This window comes from Ictidomys tridecemlineatus, chromosome 3 (assembly GCF_052094955.1).
Source record: "Ictidomys tridecemlineatus isolate mIctTri1 chromosome 3, mIctTri1.hap1, whole genome shotgun sequence".
NCBI lineage: Eukaryota > Metazoa > Chordata > Mammalia > Rodentia > Sciuridae > Ictidomys > Ictidomys tridecemlineatus.
Window position 1 is genome coordinate 15,176,943 of NC_135479.1, and position 16,553 is coordinate 15,193,495.

The window sequence follows — 16,553 nt, forward strand, 5'->3', positions numbered from 1 at the left end:
AGCAATTCTTTCCCATGCAGAGTTTGAGAGATGGTGGGGAGCTGGGTAGGAGGCATCAAGGGCAGTGACAAGTTATTCAAAGGACAATGATGGCAGGTTCTAGGTCCTTCTGGAGGCTTTTGTACCTAGTGACCATCCAGTAGATGGGCATGAGGAACTGAGGACAATATTTCTCTCGGCCCTCCTGACTCTCTGTATGTGTGTGTATGTGTCAGTGGTGGTGCTTTAGGTGAGGAGAAAGGTTGATGCCCACCAGATTTGAGGAGAGCCTCAGAGGGAAGACAAATAAACCAGGGGTTTCGGAAATGTCTATGAAGAGAGGAGCCTGTGATGGTCAGTTAGTGATCCACTCTGCTTTTCCTTTAAAAGGGTCAGTGGAATGTTTTGATTAAGTGATTTCCTCTTTAAATCATTAGTGTCTCTTTATGCTCTCTGATTTGTGGTTGAAAAGTGACACATGGCAGAGGCTTCTTGGAGGAAAGGTGCCATTCACCATTTTACTTTTCTCCCAAAATCAGATTTTGGTCTCCATATCCCAGAAGATTTGCTGATCTTGAGCTGAGTGCTGCTACCAGAGCCATCCCCAAGCCTGGCCTAAGAGTCCTCAAGGACAGACATATTTGGGTACATATGCCCCAGGGTGGCCTACATTGCCTTGGCCAGCTTTTCAGAAAAGAGACCTCTTGCTTTTCACCCTTTCTCTCTCTCTCTTTCCTCACCTGCTGCTGCGTTTTGCCCTTGCTCTTGCATAGTAAGCTTCATAAGATTTCGGTTTCAGCTCCAGGGCCTTAGTAGCAAATTCCTCCGCCATTCCAAAATCCTGTCATTACAATAGGTGTGCAAGTGAGTCATTGAAGAGATATAAAAAATAGACAACTTGGGAATAAAACAAATTATATGTACATTTTTTTGACATTTCTAGATGGAATACCTGGGATTCTGGACATGCCTGCCATGGTTCTAGCCACTGGTCCACAGACTAAAATTTCCTTGTGCCTGCAAATGTTCACTGGACTTTATGGCCCAGAGTATTACAACACTTTTAATCTGGCCCTTTTCTGCTTTCTAGCCAAATTCTTTTTAGCCCAGAAGCCAAATGTCAACCCTTCACAGTGAAGCTCCTGAAGTTGGAAACTTAAATTCGTTACACATACTTATGAGGCAAACAGCAAGACATAACCACCTCAGGTGGCCCCTCATCTTACCCACACCATCCTGCTGTGAGAATGTATCCTATGGAATCCAGGAGGAAGGGGTCTGAGTAAAGGCAAACTGTCCGGACTACGGAAATGGTATAGGGATGTCAGACAAACCTGGGCTCAGTTCTCTGGTCTGCATCATAATTCCTCAGAGAGTACTGTGTATTTTCTCACTGATACTTAACTTCACAGGTTGGATCAAGCATGATAAAGCATCCAAGTGCTATGTGTAGTTCCTAGCACATAGTAGGTGTCTAATAAATTGTACTTTCTATTTCACAGAGGCTTCTCTAAATTGTTCTTCCTCTTATCTGGTTCCTTGCTTAGGAAACATTTAAAATAAAAAAAATAAAACAAGAGAGGATGCTGGTTGTAACTGGGGTCTGGGCTACTCTGGAGGCTCCCTGGCGGAAATCTGCCTTTTTTGTGAGAACACCTGGGAACAGGGGGGACCAGGTGGGACAATGCTAACAGGCAGAAGCATTGTTTATAAGAGTCCATGGTTTTTAAGATCTCCTTAAATACTAAGCTAAAGGGGAAAGGCTTTTCTTCTTTAATGTCAAAGCCATAGTATAGCTCAGTAGCCTCTGGTTACATTCATGATTCTTAAGGGAGAAAACAAGGCTTTAGGCAGTACAAAGGCCCTGGGGCATAGGTAAAAAATGTTCTGAAAAATTAATGAGAAATTTTCTACTGAAGAAGATAGACTTCTGGTGCTTAGCACCAGTGTTGGCCCATGGGAGGTAATTATTAACTTTCTGAACAAGTATGGAGCTAGAGAAAGTATATGAACATATATGGGCCATGTTCTATCCCTACTCTGTTTTCTACGTCACTCTTTTATTTTTTCTTTTGGGATAATCATCACTTCTGGGAATATGTGAGTACTTTTAAGAATTTGATTATTTGCTAGGGAAAGAAAGAAAGGTTGGCAGCAAATTCTGAGCCTTGCCTCATTCTCACTAGCTGAGGACATAGAAAACCCATGGGGCTGCTGCTTCCATTTCCCAGGAGAAACCTCAAGCAGAGGAACCTTGCTGCCTTCACCCAAAGATGACTCTCCGACACTATCTTCCCTCAGCAGGAATCTAATCCATGTTCCTGCTTCTCTCAGCACCCTGGGACAACTCTGCCTTGAAGGTCATAACTGTGTCCTCTGTGACAGCCATGTCTGTTCTCAGGGCTCTTTTCATTGTCAGGTTTTAGGACTCGGATGGATGACATAAAGGTCACATAAATAAATCTTTCTGAAATTGATAGCAGATTCCTTGCCACTAAGGCTGAAATCTTGCTTCTGGTTACATTCCTGTTTGGCTTAGATTATTTCTATCTCCTGAGGAATAGTGAGACCTTAGGCTGGCGAATGTCAGCAATTCCTGATGTGATCTTGGTGATTCCGAGTATCTCAGAGAGTTATCTTGCCTCAGGAATGTCTGTATTCATGGAATCAGTGACTGAGGGTGTTTGAGACTGTATCTGTAAGGCAGGCAAGAAGGACCAAGGACGATTAGGGTGAGAAAGGGCCAGAAGAGTTCAGAGATTCCCTTCAGAGCAAGAAGGGACACAGTATGCTGGAATAAAAAGATGAGAAAAGAAGCAAAAAGTTCAAGAACAGCCTTAGAAATTAAACCTTTAAGTCTATGGTCCTGAGTTGTCTTCCCAGCCTTTCCTTAGATGACTGGGAAGTACACTAGAAAGGAAGGGAATGACTACAATTTGTACCGAACTGCAGCTGGAATTCTAATGACTATTGCCCTCACATTTTCCCAAAGACCAGAAAATAGATTAGGTGGATAGGGAAGAGGATGATGATATTCCAATCACTTTTAGTGGGAAATATGAAAATTCAGAATGTTACAAAGTGCCCACAGCACTTTCTCCACTTCTGGTTACAGATTGTTGGCTTTGTTTCTTTCAAATTGCAAATGTCAGTGTTCTGTGAAGGACAACCAAGCTCTGTGGCAGATAGGACTGCAGGGACCTAGTACAAGCTAGTGAGTGGCATGAACTTTCAACTTCTTGGACTGCAAAAAGGAGTTGGGGATGAGAGGGACTTACATTCATTTTCCTGCGACATCGAGAGAGGTTGAGGAGGAGAGACACCTTTAGTTCCCGGAAGGTTTTCAGGTCCTCACCAAACCCTTCTCTAGGGAATTTCTTCAGAGCATACTGGTAGCGCTGGGCAGCCTCCTTTACTTTACCTTTCTAATAGGGGTAGAAAAGCACATTGTTGGTCTGCTGAGCAGCTGAGGAAATTTGATCTCTGTATCCTTCCTGCTCCCAGAAGTTGACACTCCCATACACCCTGATGGTGGGAACAGAAGGATCTCAACTCTTCTACAGGAGACTCACTTGACAGGAAAGGAAAAGTAGTGGAGCCCCAAGTTACAAGACATGGAAACCAAGTCTTGGCAAATGAAAGGCCCTGGACTCCAGCTTACCAACAGGATTCCAAAGGGCTGACCTGGCTCATGTCAAAACTCATTTTTCTTGAACTGCTCTGCCTGGGACAAACCTAACTTCCTAGTCACAAACACTCCACGGTAATTGCTTCTCCTGTGGTTTCTGGCTTGTCTGGAGACTCTCTTTCCTATCTGATGTTCTACCTTGCTTCCCTCCAGAAGAGCATATTCTCTTCCTCACATAGAATGTGAGAGTCTAGCTGTTGTTTCCTCTAATCTTAGGGCAGAAATTAATGTCAATCAGTGGTGGAAAAGGCACGGGGAATGTGATAGGATGGAAGTGAAGCTTAGAATCTGTGATTCCATATGACTTTGTAGGAAAGATTATGACTGACCTAGGGATCTGGCCACAGGGGACTTGAACTTTTCTTACATTTTGTTTCTGAAAACTTGTAAGCTGATCCCAGGAAGAGATGCAGGAGGCCCCCACCTTTCTCTACTTTGTACAGCTGCAACTCCCCAGGGATCCTGATCTTTTATTTTCCCTTTAGCACCTTTTGCTAGGAAAGAAATGAAGTCTTCCAAGGTAGAATTCAGTGTAAGAACAATAATACCTCTGCCTATTTTCATTAGAAGTTAGGTCTCCATGCCCTTGGAAAACCAGAAATTATGCTATGACCAGGGCTTATATTCTCAACAGTGAAGCCCTTCTGAGATCATAACTAAGACACCTATAGTAATGAGAACCTTCTGTGAAGTTGTGTGAAATCAAGGTTGCATCAGGGATTAAGCTTCCTGAAAGACCTATATTATCATGAATCTCACTCAAAAGGTACTCAGGAAATAGAATTCTACTCTCAGGAACTCAACACTTTTAACGCGATGGAAGAATGATGTGATTACAATTGTTTCCTCATCTTTTAGGCCTGGGGATGCCTCAGGGATTCCTACTGCTAAAAACTGGGATTGGTTTGTATTCAACTTTACGAGAAGATGATCCAGCTAATTTAAACACCACAAGATGACTTTGGCATGGAATGTTCTAAAGGAACTTCCTATGGGCCATGTTTATGTTAGGGGACAGACTTCAACTCAAATTGTGAGTACAGAGAAATTTCATATTTTTGGTTGTCATTCAGTGACAATGAACAAATCTTCTAACTGTTATTTGTCTTGGTTTTCTTATTTTATTCAAGGATGCTGCTGATGGGCTATCTATTACAGACTTTTAAATCTATGTATATATTAAACATGAAAGCTAAGAACAGTAGATTGGAAATAGCTATATTATGTAATTTTTCTTTTACTTGTCTCATGAGTTTCTCACTTAGCAACTTCCATGTAGAATCTGTTACTGCTTGTTAGGGACTAGGTTGAACTAGGGCTTTGGGCTCATCAGCTGCAGGCAAGTATGGGCTACTCTTGCTCTCTTGTTGGGAAGGCAAAATCCCAGATCCTCAACTTAGGAACCCATCACCAAGGAATGACATTCTATCTCTGCTTCTAATAAAAGATGAGAATTGCCAAGATTCGGAAGATTCTATGTATAGATAAAAGTGGCTATTTTGAAGAAACTGTTCCTCCTGTCCTCACCTTATAAAACATGTCCCCCTCTTCCATCAGCTTGCTCAACAGGATGATCATGATGTCTGGTTTGGAGGTAGCCATCGCCCATGTGGCTGGACCTGTAGTGTACAGGATGCATGATGGGTAAAAAACTCATACAATGTAAGGGTGGTAGGAAGCTAGGTGAAAAAAACATCCCGGGGGAATTTCTGCTGAGAGAACAACTTGCTCCACAATAATTACCTCGTCTTTTAGACCTGGGAGTATTTTAGTGACTCCCACTGCCAAGAAGCTGTATTGGATTTATATTCACCTTAAAATAAGAATATCTGAACTGTCTAAGCTTGCACCGTAGAAGGGCAGCAAAGCCTGCATGTTCTTATGAGTATACAATGGTGTAGTTTGGAATTATTTAGATCAGGAAATTAGGAGAAAGGGTTTACATTAAAGTTACCACAAGGTTTGAGAATCCAAGAAGGTTAATTTATTTTTGATCCAGGACTCAAAAGTCCCAGATATTTAGACTCTTGCTTTTTAAATATGTACTCCACAGAAGGGAAACCACTGAAGACTCTAAAGGCTCCCTTAATTTATAAGTAGCAGAAAGGACTCCCAGAAATTCAGTTTGAACCAGGAGCACAGTTTGAATATCAAACAAACATGAAACAAACCAACATTACTGAGGACTACTTTACCCACAAAAAGAAGAAAAGGTTAAATTATTAGTTTACAGATGCCTGAATTATTTACGAACTAAACTTTACAGGGTTAGTTATCAAAAGTTCAAGTTATTCTCTACAACAGTCATTTTTAAAAAATCTTCTTTTAAGGTGAAGTAAATTAAAAGATTAGAGGTGTAGGGAACTCATGCAGGCTAAAATCAAAGAGGAGAAGGCAAAGCTGACCAAGCCATCAGACCACGCCTGATGCTGACAGCGGTGAAATATACCTCGTGGGCGACTCGGTAACGTCTGACAACCTTCAAAGAAAGGAGAAAACAAAAAGTTGTAGGAGAGGAAAAAAAAAATGGATGAAGGTGAAAAAAAAAAAAGAAGGAAAAAGCAGCAGTGAGAGGCAGGCAGCAAAAAAGCCAGCATATCAGCCAACCCTTGTCTACAGTTCTGTGGGGAGGGGAGCAGCTGGGACAGCAGCAGCAGGGGCTTGAGAGTCTGAAGCACATACAGAGCAAGGGAAAGCAAAGGCTCATGGCGCTGCAGGGATCCAGGATGCTCACAGGGTGGGCTAGTACAGAGGGAGCACTAAGCTGTGCTTAAGCTTAAGGTCAGGGCTTTCTTTTGGCTAAGGCTTCTAGGGGCATGGCAGAGAACCATGAAACTCTGGACACAGGGAACTATAGATCATGGCTCAGATGATACTTCTCTGGGCCAGGAACTTTTCTGTTCATTTGGGCAATAACTGGGCCAGGGCAGAAGGGAAGCTATATTTACACCAATACCCAGGGCAGCCAGGCCACTGGACCAGTCTGGCCCCTGGGCACAGATGGCCAATGCCATCTTTCTTTCTCCTACCTATTTTAGCTCCTTTCTTCAGGAGAGTGACAACAACAGAAGTGTTCCGGCACCCCACTGCCCTATCCAGAGGGCGCATCCCACTGTAGTCAACATGCTCAATCATGGCTCCATGATCCACCAGGAACTGGACCTAGAAGATGGATCAAGCAAAACAGTTAACAGAGGAGCAAGGGTTCAACATGGACCACTAAATTGTTATTTCACCTTTAATCTCAGACAGTATCACGATGGAGAATCTTCCCTATTCCTACTGTCTTGAGGCTAGTGTGAAGACACTCACCACCTCAGCATCACCATAGAAAGCTGCCAAGTCCAGTGGGGTGCGGCCATTCTTGTCGGCATGGTCTGTGGCAGCTCCATTATCCACCAGAGAACGTACTACTGAGAGATGACCCTTCAAACAAGCCCAGCTGAGGGCTGTCAATCCTTCTTTGTCCATTAAAGCAATAGAGGCACCTATAGGAGCAAGTGATAATACAGGACTGAGGAAACATGAAAATTCTTAGTAGATGGAAAACTAGTACTTAAGATATAAACACTGCCAAAGAACACCTTTTGTTTTTGGATGTTTCATTTTAATATTGACACTAATATATCAGTTATATCTCAATAAAACTATTGAAAATTGATCTTGGGGCTGGGAATGTGGCTCAAACAGTAGTGCGCTCACCTGGCATGCATGGGGCCCTGGACGTGAGAGCCACTGTGTACACTGGAAGATTAACTCTCTGATTCTGACACAGCTTTGAGTCTGAGGCTGTGATAAAAAGATCTTCCTTGAAGGATATAGCTGAAGATTCAATAAGTCTCTGTGCTGTAGTTTAAAATCTTAGAAGCAAACCAGTCTTTATCTTAATTCAACTAACCTCAGCTGCTAAAGCTTGGGAACAATTCTTTGGGAGTTGTTTTCCTTGAAGAAAAGTATGTGGTGATTTGTGGATATAATTAAAGATGTTTAAGATGAGTTTACTAAATAGTGGAGGTGAAATCATAGCTTTAGCTCTGTCACCTGCTTTGTGCAAATGCTCATAAGGCCCCACAAGATGGCACTGCAGTACCACCAATGACTCCAGCCTTTTTCTACTGTGGAGGTCTATCATCACCAACCATTGTTTTGCACAGGAGCCTGAAATGCTTTATGAGGGTGGAGCTCTATAGGAGAAAAAGCTCATCGAGCTCATAAATGACCACCTCCTATAATATCCTGATTCCCCAACCAGGGTCCTACTATTAGCTCTTTTGGATTCAAGAAAAATGTTAGTTGTGCAGAACAGATAAAGTCAAAATACAACCTCTGGAAGAGGAACGTTTATTGAGAATACATTAAAACAAATCAAAGTTTGGAGATAATTGATTTGAATGAGTTCAGAATGTGTTGATTTAAAAATCCCTCAGGTCACAAGAAACAATGAATACAGGGTTAGAGTTATTCCATTGTATATAAGTGGTCAGGAGATGGCTTTTTTCATTTTCTAACCAATTGGATTAATAACATTCATTCTTTTTAAAATTCTTTTTTAGTTGTAGATGGACCCAATGCCTTTGTTTATTTATTTTTGTGTGGTGCTGAGGATGGAACCCAGTGCCTCACAGTGCTAGGCAAGTGCTCTACCACTGAGCCACAACCCCAGCCCAATAATATTCATTCATTCATTCTTCTTCTTTTGTGTGTGTGTGTGGTGCTGGGGATCGAACCCAAGGCACCGCACTTGCAAGGCAAGCACTCTACCAACTGAGCTATTATCCCTAGCCCCAATAATATTCTTAACACCTCCTGAAATCTACTGCTGAAAATCAGGAGTCCATTAAGTTATTATGGGCACTGACCATTCAACTCTGGCATGTATTACTGACCTTGTGCAAGAAGAAAGTCCACAGTTCCCAGATGGCCTTCAGAAGCAGCCATCATCAGGGGAGTACGACCTTGCTTGTCTGCCATGTTGACATCAGCTCCATGGGTAAGTAGAAGATCAACAATCTGTAAATGCAGAGAAACAGGGAACAATTGGTCCAAAAAGAACTATTGAGAAGATGCATGTATACTGTTCCCTAAAGTGTGTGATCTTATATGGCTGTACAGGTAAGTCACCTCTATAAATTCTATTAGTTTTCTACTAATAGAACCTCTTATAAGTACCTATTCAGTCCTAATGTGATTTAATCTCTAACTCTCTTAAGGAGAACTGAATGAGGTAGTTTCATCTCTGAATATCCAATTGAGCCATTAAGTTAAAAAACAAAAAACAAAAAACAAAAACAAACAAACAAACAAACAAATATATATATATATATGCCAAGTTGTAATGCAGTCTGAACAATCCCAAAATGGAAGTTCCAACACAAATCACTACCTATGTCAGTGCATTTTATTAATCTCTCTGGGCTGCGAGCCTGCTTGTAGCAGTGAATATATACTCTGAACTGACTACTGAAGTGCCTCTGATAGCTCTTTACACTGTTTGGCTTTTAGAATCTTTTTTCCTACTCAAATCTATCCAAAGATTATTATTACGAAGCTTTCTTTTCCATCCTAAATATATAAATTAGCATTTATTTAGAATCCAAACAGTGGGGAACATCACATAACTCGAATTTGCATATACCACCACTTTCTTTTACCAAGTCTGAAACCCTGTGAGTAAGTGGTTTAGCAGAGATCTGCTGAGAACTGAACTTTCCAATATACTGGTTACTACTGTGAAGTGTGAGAAGGAGATCACTCCATGGCCAGGACAAAAGTAGTTAGTCAATCTAGACCACAACGACTGCTTTTTCCACTTCTTATGCAAAGAATAAGGGCTCCAAGGCCTGAGAAGCTGCAAGTAGCTTCCCTGCTTACCTGCCAGTGGCCCTGGCGAACAGTGCTGAACAGGGGCACTGCCCCTCGGCGGTTTGGCTGGGCCACTGCTGCGCCTTGCTCCAAGAGCAGACGGCATACCTCCAGTTTGCCTCTTCCGGCTGCAGCTGTCAGGGCTAAAGGCAGAGAACAAAGACTGAGGATAGGTGGTTCTTGTCTTCTCCAGGCCTCACTGTCAAGTATGGCATTAAGGCATTTCCAAATGATTTGTTTTATGCAAACACAGTAACTGCTTGATCAATATAATTACTACCTTACCTCCAAGAATAATGATTTTAGCTGCCTTTTCTAGGGATTCTTTATCACTGAGCTACATCCCTAGTACTTTTTATTTTTAATTTGAAGACAAGATCTAAGTTGGTGAAGCTTGCCTTGAATTTTGAATCCTCTGCCATAGCTTTCCAAGTAGCTGGGATTACAGTTGAGCACCACCATGCCCAGCCAGGAAGGAAATGTTTGAATTAAAAAATTTAAATGGGCTCACAATATCTGGGGACAACCATAATAATAAATCCACTGAAAAACAGCCTTTGATCAAACTTACTGAGTTTCATTTTCCCTACCCATATTATCTTCTTTGTCTTTAGCCTACCTCTCTTTTGTTTCTTGTCCTAATTAAGAACCTGCCAGCCTATGAGTGAGTGGAATATAGAGAGAAGGTACTTGGCAGAGATAGTCTTCTTTAGAATTGGATGGGAACCACCACTGGCCAACCTTTACTTCTGAGCTCTCAAACCTAAAGAACCAAAGTCAGGAATTAGAGTTTAAGGGCCTTGGAGCCAGTTTTTCATTGTTGTCTTTTCTTTGTTTCTCTTACTCTTTCATAGAGACAGAAGTTTCTTGTATATTTGCAAACATTTTTACATGCAGATCCAAATGACAGCCAGGTGCGGTGGTGCACACCTGTAATCCCAGCTACTCAGAAGGCTGAGGCATGAGAGGAGGATTGAAAGTTCAAGGTCACCTAGGCAACTTAGGGAGAACTTGTTTCAAACTAAAAAATAAAAAAGGGCTGGGGATGTCGATCAGTGATAGAGCACTTGCCTAGCATTCACAAGGCTGTGTGTTCCATTCCCAGTTCCAAAAAGATCAGATCATTCAAAATAATGGTCTTAAAGATGAGAAAAGAAGAAGGACAATGGCCATTTTCTTCTGAATATAAAATAATAAAATCACAGACAAAAATAGCTGTTGTGAGTATAAAGGATATAGCAGGAAAACTTTTTTACATTCTTTTTATGCTATTGTCTATTATTTGTGATCTTTGATACAGCAGACATTCTCTGAGTGCTAATTTCATTTTCAGTGTGCTGTTTTAATAGCAGAAAGAAGAATTTGAAGATACCAAGTCCATCTCTTAACAGTTATTTCATTTAAGCAGGGAATTTAAAATGCATATGTTTATTGTTTTAAAGAATGGATGAAGGGTAGGAAGGATTTTATGCTTAATTTTAAAGAAAGAGGACAGAAAAAAATTTCCCCAAATTGAACTGGGAAATGGATGTAGCAGGCAACAAACAGGTCCTTCCTTTATTATGGCCACCTATTCCAATGACAGATCAGAAAATGATAACATTTGGCAGGTGCAAACATTTCAGTTTGTAAATGTTGCAATCAGAGAAGCCACTGAAATTCAAATCAAATGGTCATTTGTATTTTTTTTCCACTGAAGTGCAAATTATGGCATTTTTGTTTTTAGGATTGTTATTTACCCACAATCACACCATATGCAAAATTAAAACTATCTATAATTTCCATGAAGATAAACCTTCAAGTAATCCTTCCTTTTCCCAAAATAAGATGGGGCTTATGAAGGAAAATGTGGCAATTTTTGAAAATGTACACAGTCCAATCAGATCTATGGTTTGCCTATGGTTTATTTTCAATTTTATTTTGGAACTCTTGACAGTGGCATTTCTCATTCAGTTCCTCATGGCAGGGCAGAAGCTTGGTTCTATCTGAGGTAATCACTTCCAAGCCTTGTTGGATTAACAAGAGTTAATGGCTATAATTACTGACTTTATAAAGAAGTTTTGTTTCTGGATCTTTAAATCCAAGTGATCTTCTCTCTTTCAAGTTCAAATTTCTAACAAGAAAAAAAAATTGTATGGGTGAGAACACAAGAGTAGTTTAAGAATTTGACTGGGATAAACATAGGTTAGGCATAATAAGAATCATCTTATGCTGGGAGTAGTAGCATATGCCTGTAATCCCAGTGGTTTGGGAGGCTGAGCAGGAGGATCGAGAGTTCAAAGCCAGCCTCAGCAATGTAGCAAGGTCCTAAGCAAGTCAGTGAGACCCTAAATGAAAATATAAAAAAGGGCTGGAAATGTGGTTCAGTGGTTAAATCCCCCGGGTTCAATTCCTGGTTAAAACAACAACAACAACAAAAACAGACAAACAACAACAACAAAAAGAATCATCTTGTTGGAACATAAAACAAACCATTCCCAGGTTCTGACCCCATTTAAAATTAGCTACTAGGTTACAGGGTTGCAGCAAACCTATGTGTGGGGGCCAAAGAGTCTTTACCACAAAAATAATTTAGAGCACCCTAGAGAAAACAGACAATAGTTCAGAATCAAACCTCTCACTAATGATGCTAGCTCAGAAAATACATGTGAATATTCACAGCCAGTGCCTGTCTGTGAAGTTATACTGTCTACTCTAAGAATTTTATTACTCTGGTTGACCCATTTCTCTCTATCAAATAATGCATTTTTATGAGAGGCAATGTTCCATTTGGTCTTTTTTTTTTTTTGTATCATCTCTGTTGCTTAGGTTATAATGTTATTTGGCAGTAAGTAACCTTCAGCTGATAGCTTGACATGGTTATTAACACAGCTGGCCAATTTCATCTCAAAACAACATATAACTATGTAAAATGGAGTCTGAACTTTTCAAAATCCAAGAGCAAGGAGTTGCTTTGGCTGGGTTTTATGAGTCTTATCAAAAACTGTTAGAACTTTGAGAGAAAGGAGATTAAGGTAAAGCCAGGTCTGTAAAACAAATTGATTCTTAGAACAAACATAGCAGTTAGGAACAAAATCCCTTCCTAGGAGACCAGAAACAGAATTTGTTCCCTAGCTTGTCAGCATCTGATGAGATTATCTGACATAAATGGGCTTTTTTCAAAGGGAAACATATAAGGAGTTTGAAGAAGTTGACAGGATGCAGCTCAGAGTTGGAGGAAATAGCCAAAGTCTGCTTGGATGGGATGCTGACAGTAAATAGAATACAGAGAAGCAAATGACTCTTTTTTCCTATTTTCAACCTTGAAATAGTACAGAATGTATGATTAATGAGAGAAGGTGGTTGGGGAGACATAAACTGAATACTACTATTCAAAATCACATTAATTAAACCATTTATTGAGCTATTTGTTCTCAAGGAACTCGTGGTCCAGAAAGAAAATATATTACTGTACAGTGTGATAAGCACAACAGAGATATGTCCATGGTATGGAGGTGTTGACAGGAAAAGTAAACCAACAGGTCCTTTCTACAGCTCTAGTTCACATATGAATACTCCAGAACTGCTGCTGTCCTGGCCAGTTCATTTCCCTCAGCCTGTACTCTGGCTCTCATAGGGGCGGGGTTGTTTTCCGAGATAGCAGCTGTTTCCAGATGCACATTTTCCCTTAATTTGTCATGGGCTCTTAAGCTGCAGCTGCCTGGCATCTGTTCCTTTTGGCTCTTACAGAGAAAGGGATTGTTTGAGAAGAAAATTCCTAAGCTTTGGACCATTCCACATGATGACCACTTAAAAAAGTCATGAAATCTACATGAAATTTTACCATGAGAAGAAACATTACAATTCAATAGGTTGTTATAAGTGTTTAATAAGTTCAAGAATCTTCGCTTATTTTTAACAACCAAAATGTATATCCCTTCTTGTTGAGCAAAATAAATGGCCTAATATCAATTTTGGTCTATTTCTCCTGGCAAATATGACACATATCTGTGGCTATGCTACCATCTTCCTTGCCCTGGTTTCACAAAAACACATCAAGGGTTACTAATGTTTCTTCAGATGCTCCAGTTTAGATTTGGTGGAAAGATAACAATCATTTCCTGCAAAGGCCACAAGGAAGAGGCTTCTGTTTGTATAGTAAGTACCAAGTGATAAAGAAATTGCTTTGCTATATGCTAATAAGAAATGCATGGAGTTGGGTCTCACAGGGCAACTTTACTTATAAAGTTTAAGTGTGTCAGATATCACTGTACCATGGTAACAACTAAGCCAGGAATCGATAAATAAGTAATCTTCTGGTTTACAACTGCAGGTGAAGAGAATCATTTTGGTGGAAGAACTAAAAGAATCAAATAAAAAAGAGAAATTCCACAATCATCTTTTGCTCATGTTGGAACACTGAAAATAAACTTTCAGTCTTCTACAAATATTTGGAAACAAGAGTGGGAAAATGTTTTGTTTGGAAGTGCTAATGGTATGGAGAACCCAAAGGGAAAGAGGACTGAAAGAAAGAAAAAGAAGACTGACTTTTTTACTTGGGCTGAATAGGTCTCTAACACAAAAATCGTAAGACAGAGATGTGCCAAAGGTATGCCAGAGAAGAAATAAGGGTATGGATAAGCTGTAGCTGCCTGGCATTTGTCCATACAAATATAACACATTCATGAGAGAAACAAGCAATATCTATTAGAAGTACCTGTCTCTCCCCAGAGACTGTCAAAGCTGTTGATCTGTGCTCGCTCTACTTCTTCTTCATCTTTTTCTGGAAGATCAAGTAGGTAGGAGACAATCTGAAACAAGAAGTTGTATCAGCTCAAACTTCAGGTGGAAAACTATGTTACTGACACTAGCCTGTGAGGTTTTGAAGATGGCAGGATCATCCAAGTACCACTAAATCTCTTGCATACAAGAAGAATCCAAATCAACTGCCCTTGTGTAGAAACGCTAAACTGCCCTGATTAGCATCTGTCCTACCATGTACAGTTCATGTTTCTCTTGAATATAATTCACTTATGTAGCATATGATTTTAAAAATACATATTCTTCCTGTTTAAGTTAAAGAAACAGAACCTTATTTCCCCAATAACACCAAAATGGAGAAAATTAAAGACTTGTATTTCTTCAGAGCAGAGTGATTATCATCCTTCTTCCTCTTAGAAGCATAAGAACAGTTTGGGTCTACTAAAAGAGATGGCTACTAACCAGAAAAAAAAAAATGAGATAGCCCTATTTCCAGGAATTTGATTGGATAGAGTGCTAAAAAAAAACCTTCCATAGATGATAAAATTTTCGGTTTTACTTAATATTCTCTTGGTGACATACCACATCAGCCAACAGGGTAGCTGTTTCACTGAAGCATCCTATGCAGTGATGTGGTGATGGTCTGTAGGGGTCCATGAGAGCTGATTGTTAAATTTTCAGGAATTTTGCAAGCTGGTTGTTAAGCAAAGCCACTCATTTGTTAAAAATTAAATAACAATTAAATAAATTATGTTAAAAACAAAGGTCAAAGTATACTTAAACCTGGAGCTAGTGCTGTAGTTCAGTGGTACAGCACTTGTTTAGCATGTGAGAGGCCCTGGCTTTGATCTCCAGCATTGCATAAACAACCATCCAACCAAACCAAACCAAAAAACCCCCCCCGATTCTCATAACTTCCTATTGAATTACATCTTATTATTATCTATCCTCTTGAAGTTATTTATATTTACTGTGTACCTCTTTCCACCTTTGTATTCAGCAGTATCACATTGGTAACTTGAAATTGGCCATGGTGGGAATATTTACATGCTGGAAATTGGCAAATGTTACAAATTAGTGTTTGAGTTAAAGCTGAAAGAAGTTTCAGTTTAAGCAATATAATTTATATGAAGAGGAGTAGTTTAACAATAGATCCCATATCAGATTTAATGACAGTAAAGTTATTGGTAAAAGAGTTAACAATTGAGATGCATCTCCATTTGTCAAATCATGATTAGGTTGCAAATACTGGATAGCTGCAGATGCAAATTTGGCAAAAAAAAAATCAACAAAAAGCATTCAATTAGGAGTATTGAGTATATCATAAGTATTTGTAAAAAGTATGTGACACATTTAGATCAGTAATATTTACTATTTATTAGAGCTTTTTTTTAATCATAAAGTATGCCTTTGGCATTTTCTTGTTCTTTTTAGTTATATATGACAGTAGGATGTATTTTGACATATACATACATGGAGTATAACTTCTCATTCTTGTGGTTTACATGATGTGGAGTTACACTGGTCATGTATTCATATATGATCATAGGAAATTTATGTTTGGTTCATTTTACTGTCTTTTCTGTAACCATCCCTCTTCACTCCCCTCATTCCCATCTGTCCAATCTGGTGTGCTTCCATTCCCCCGCCTCTTGCCACCTACTGTGAATCAGTATCTGCATATCAGAGAACATCTGGCCTTTGGTTTTTTGGGACTGGTTTATTTCACTTAGCATGATAGTCTCCAGTTCCATCCATTTACTGGCAAATGCCATAATTTCATTCTTCTTTATGGCTGAATAATATTCCATTGTGTATTTGTACCATATTTTCTTTATCAATTCATTTGTTGAAGAGCACCTGGGGTTGGTTCCTTTGCTTAGCTATTGTGAATTGAGCTGTTATAAACATTGATGTGGTTTCGTCACTGTACTATGCTGATTTTAAGTCCTTTGAGTATAAACTGAGGAATGGGATAGCTGGGTCAAATGGTAGTTCCATTCCAAGTTTTCTGAGAAATGACCATACTGCTTTCCATAGTGGTTACTCCAATTTGCAGGCTCACCAGAAATATATGAGTGAATCTCTTTTTCCACATCCTCACCAATACTTATTATTGAATATATTCTTGATAATTGCCATTCTGACTGGAGTGAGATGAAATCTCATTGTAGTTTTAATTTGCATTTCTTTTATTAGAGCTTTACAGCTATACATAGTAGCTGGGTTCAACCCAACAAACTCATACATGCATGGAATTCTATTTCAGTTCATGATCCCTCCC

At 39.8% G+C, this 16,553-nt stretch overlaps 1 protein-coding gene across 12 annotated transcripts in view; it reads right to left on the reverse strand.

Moving 5' to 3' along the window:
* Positions 1-16,553, reverse strand: part of Tanc2 (tetratricopeptide repeat, ankyrin repeat and coiled-coil containing 2) — a 417,090-nt gene that overhangs the window by 9,028 nt on the left and 391,509 nt on the right. For 9 of the 12 annotated variants that reach the window (XM_040268621.2, XM_078041904.1, XM_078041902.1 and 6 more), the window contains 9 exons: positions 14,226-14,319; positions 9,539-9,672; positions 8,554-8,677; positions 6,980-7,155; positions 6,697-6,829; positions 6,117-6,146; positions 5,195-5,286; positions 3,258-3,404; positions 720-820 (listed from right to left, as the gene is read on the reverse strand). In XM_040268621.2, coding sequence (XP_040124555.1) covers positions 720-820; positions 3,258-3,404; positions 5,195-5,286; positions 6,117-6,146; positions 6,697-6,829; positions 6,980-7,155; positions 8,554-8,677; positions 9,539-9,672; positions 14,226-14,319 — 1,031 coding nt within the window. The remainder of the gene's footprint in view (positions 1-719; positions 821-3,257; positions 3,405-5,194; positions 5,287-6,116; positions 6,147-6,696; positions 6,830-6,979; positions 7,156-8,553; positions 8,678-9,538; positions 9,673-14,225; positions 14,320-16,553) is intronic. The other 3 variants (XM_040268622.2, XM_021728390.3, XM_078041900.1) reach the window with 1 other exon arrangement.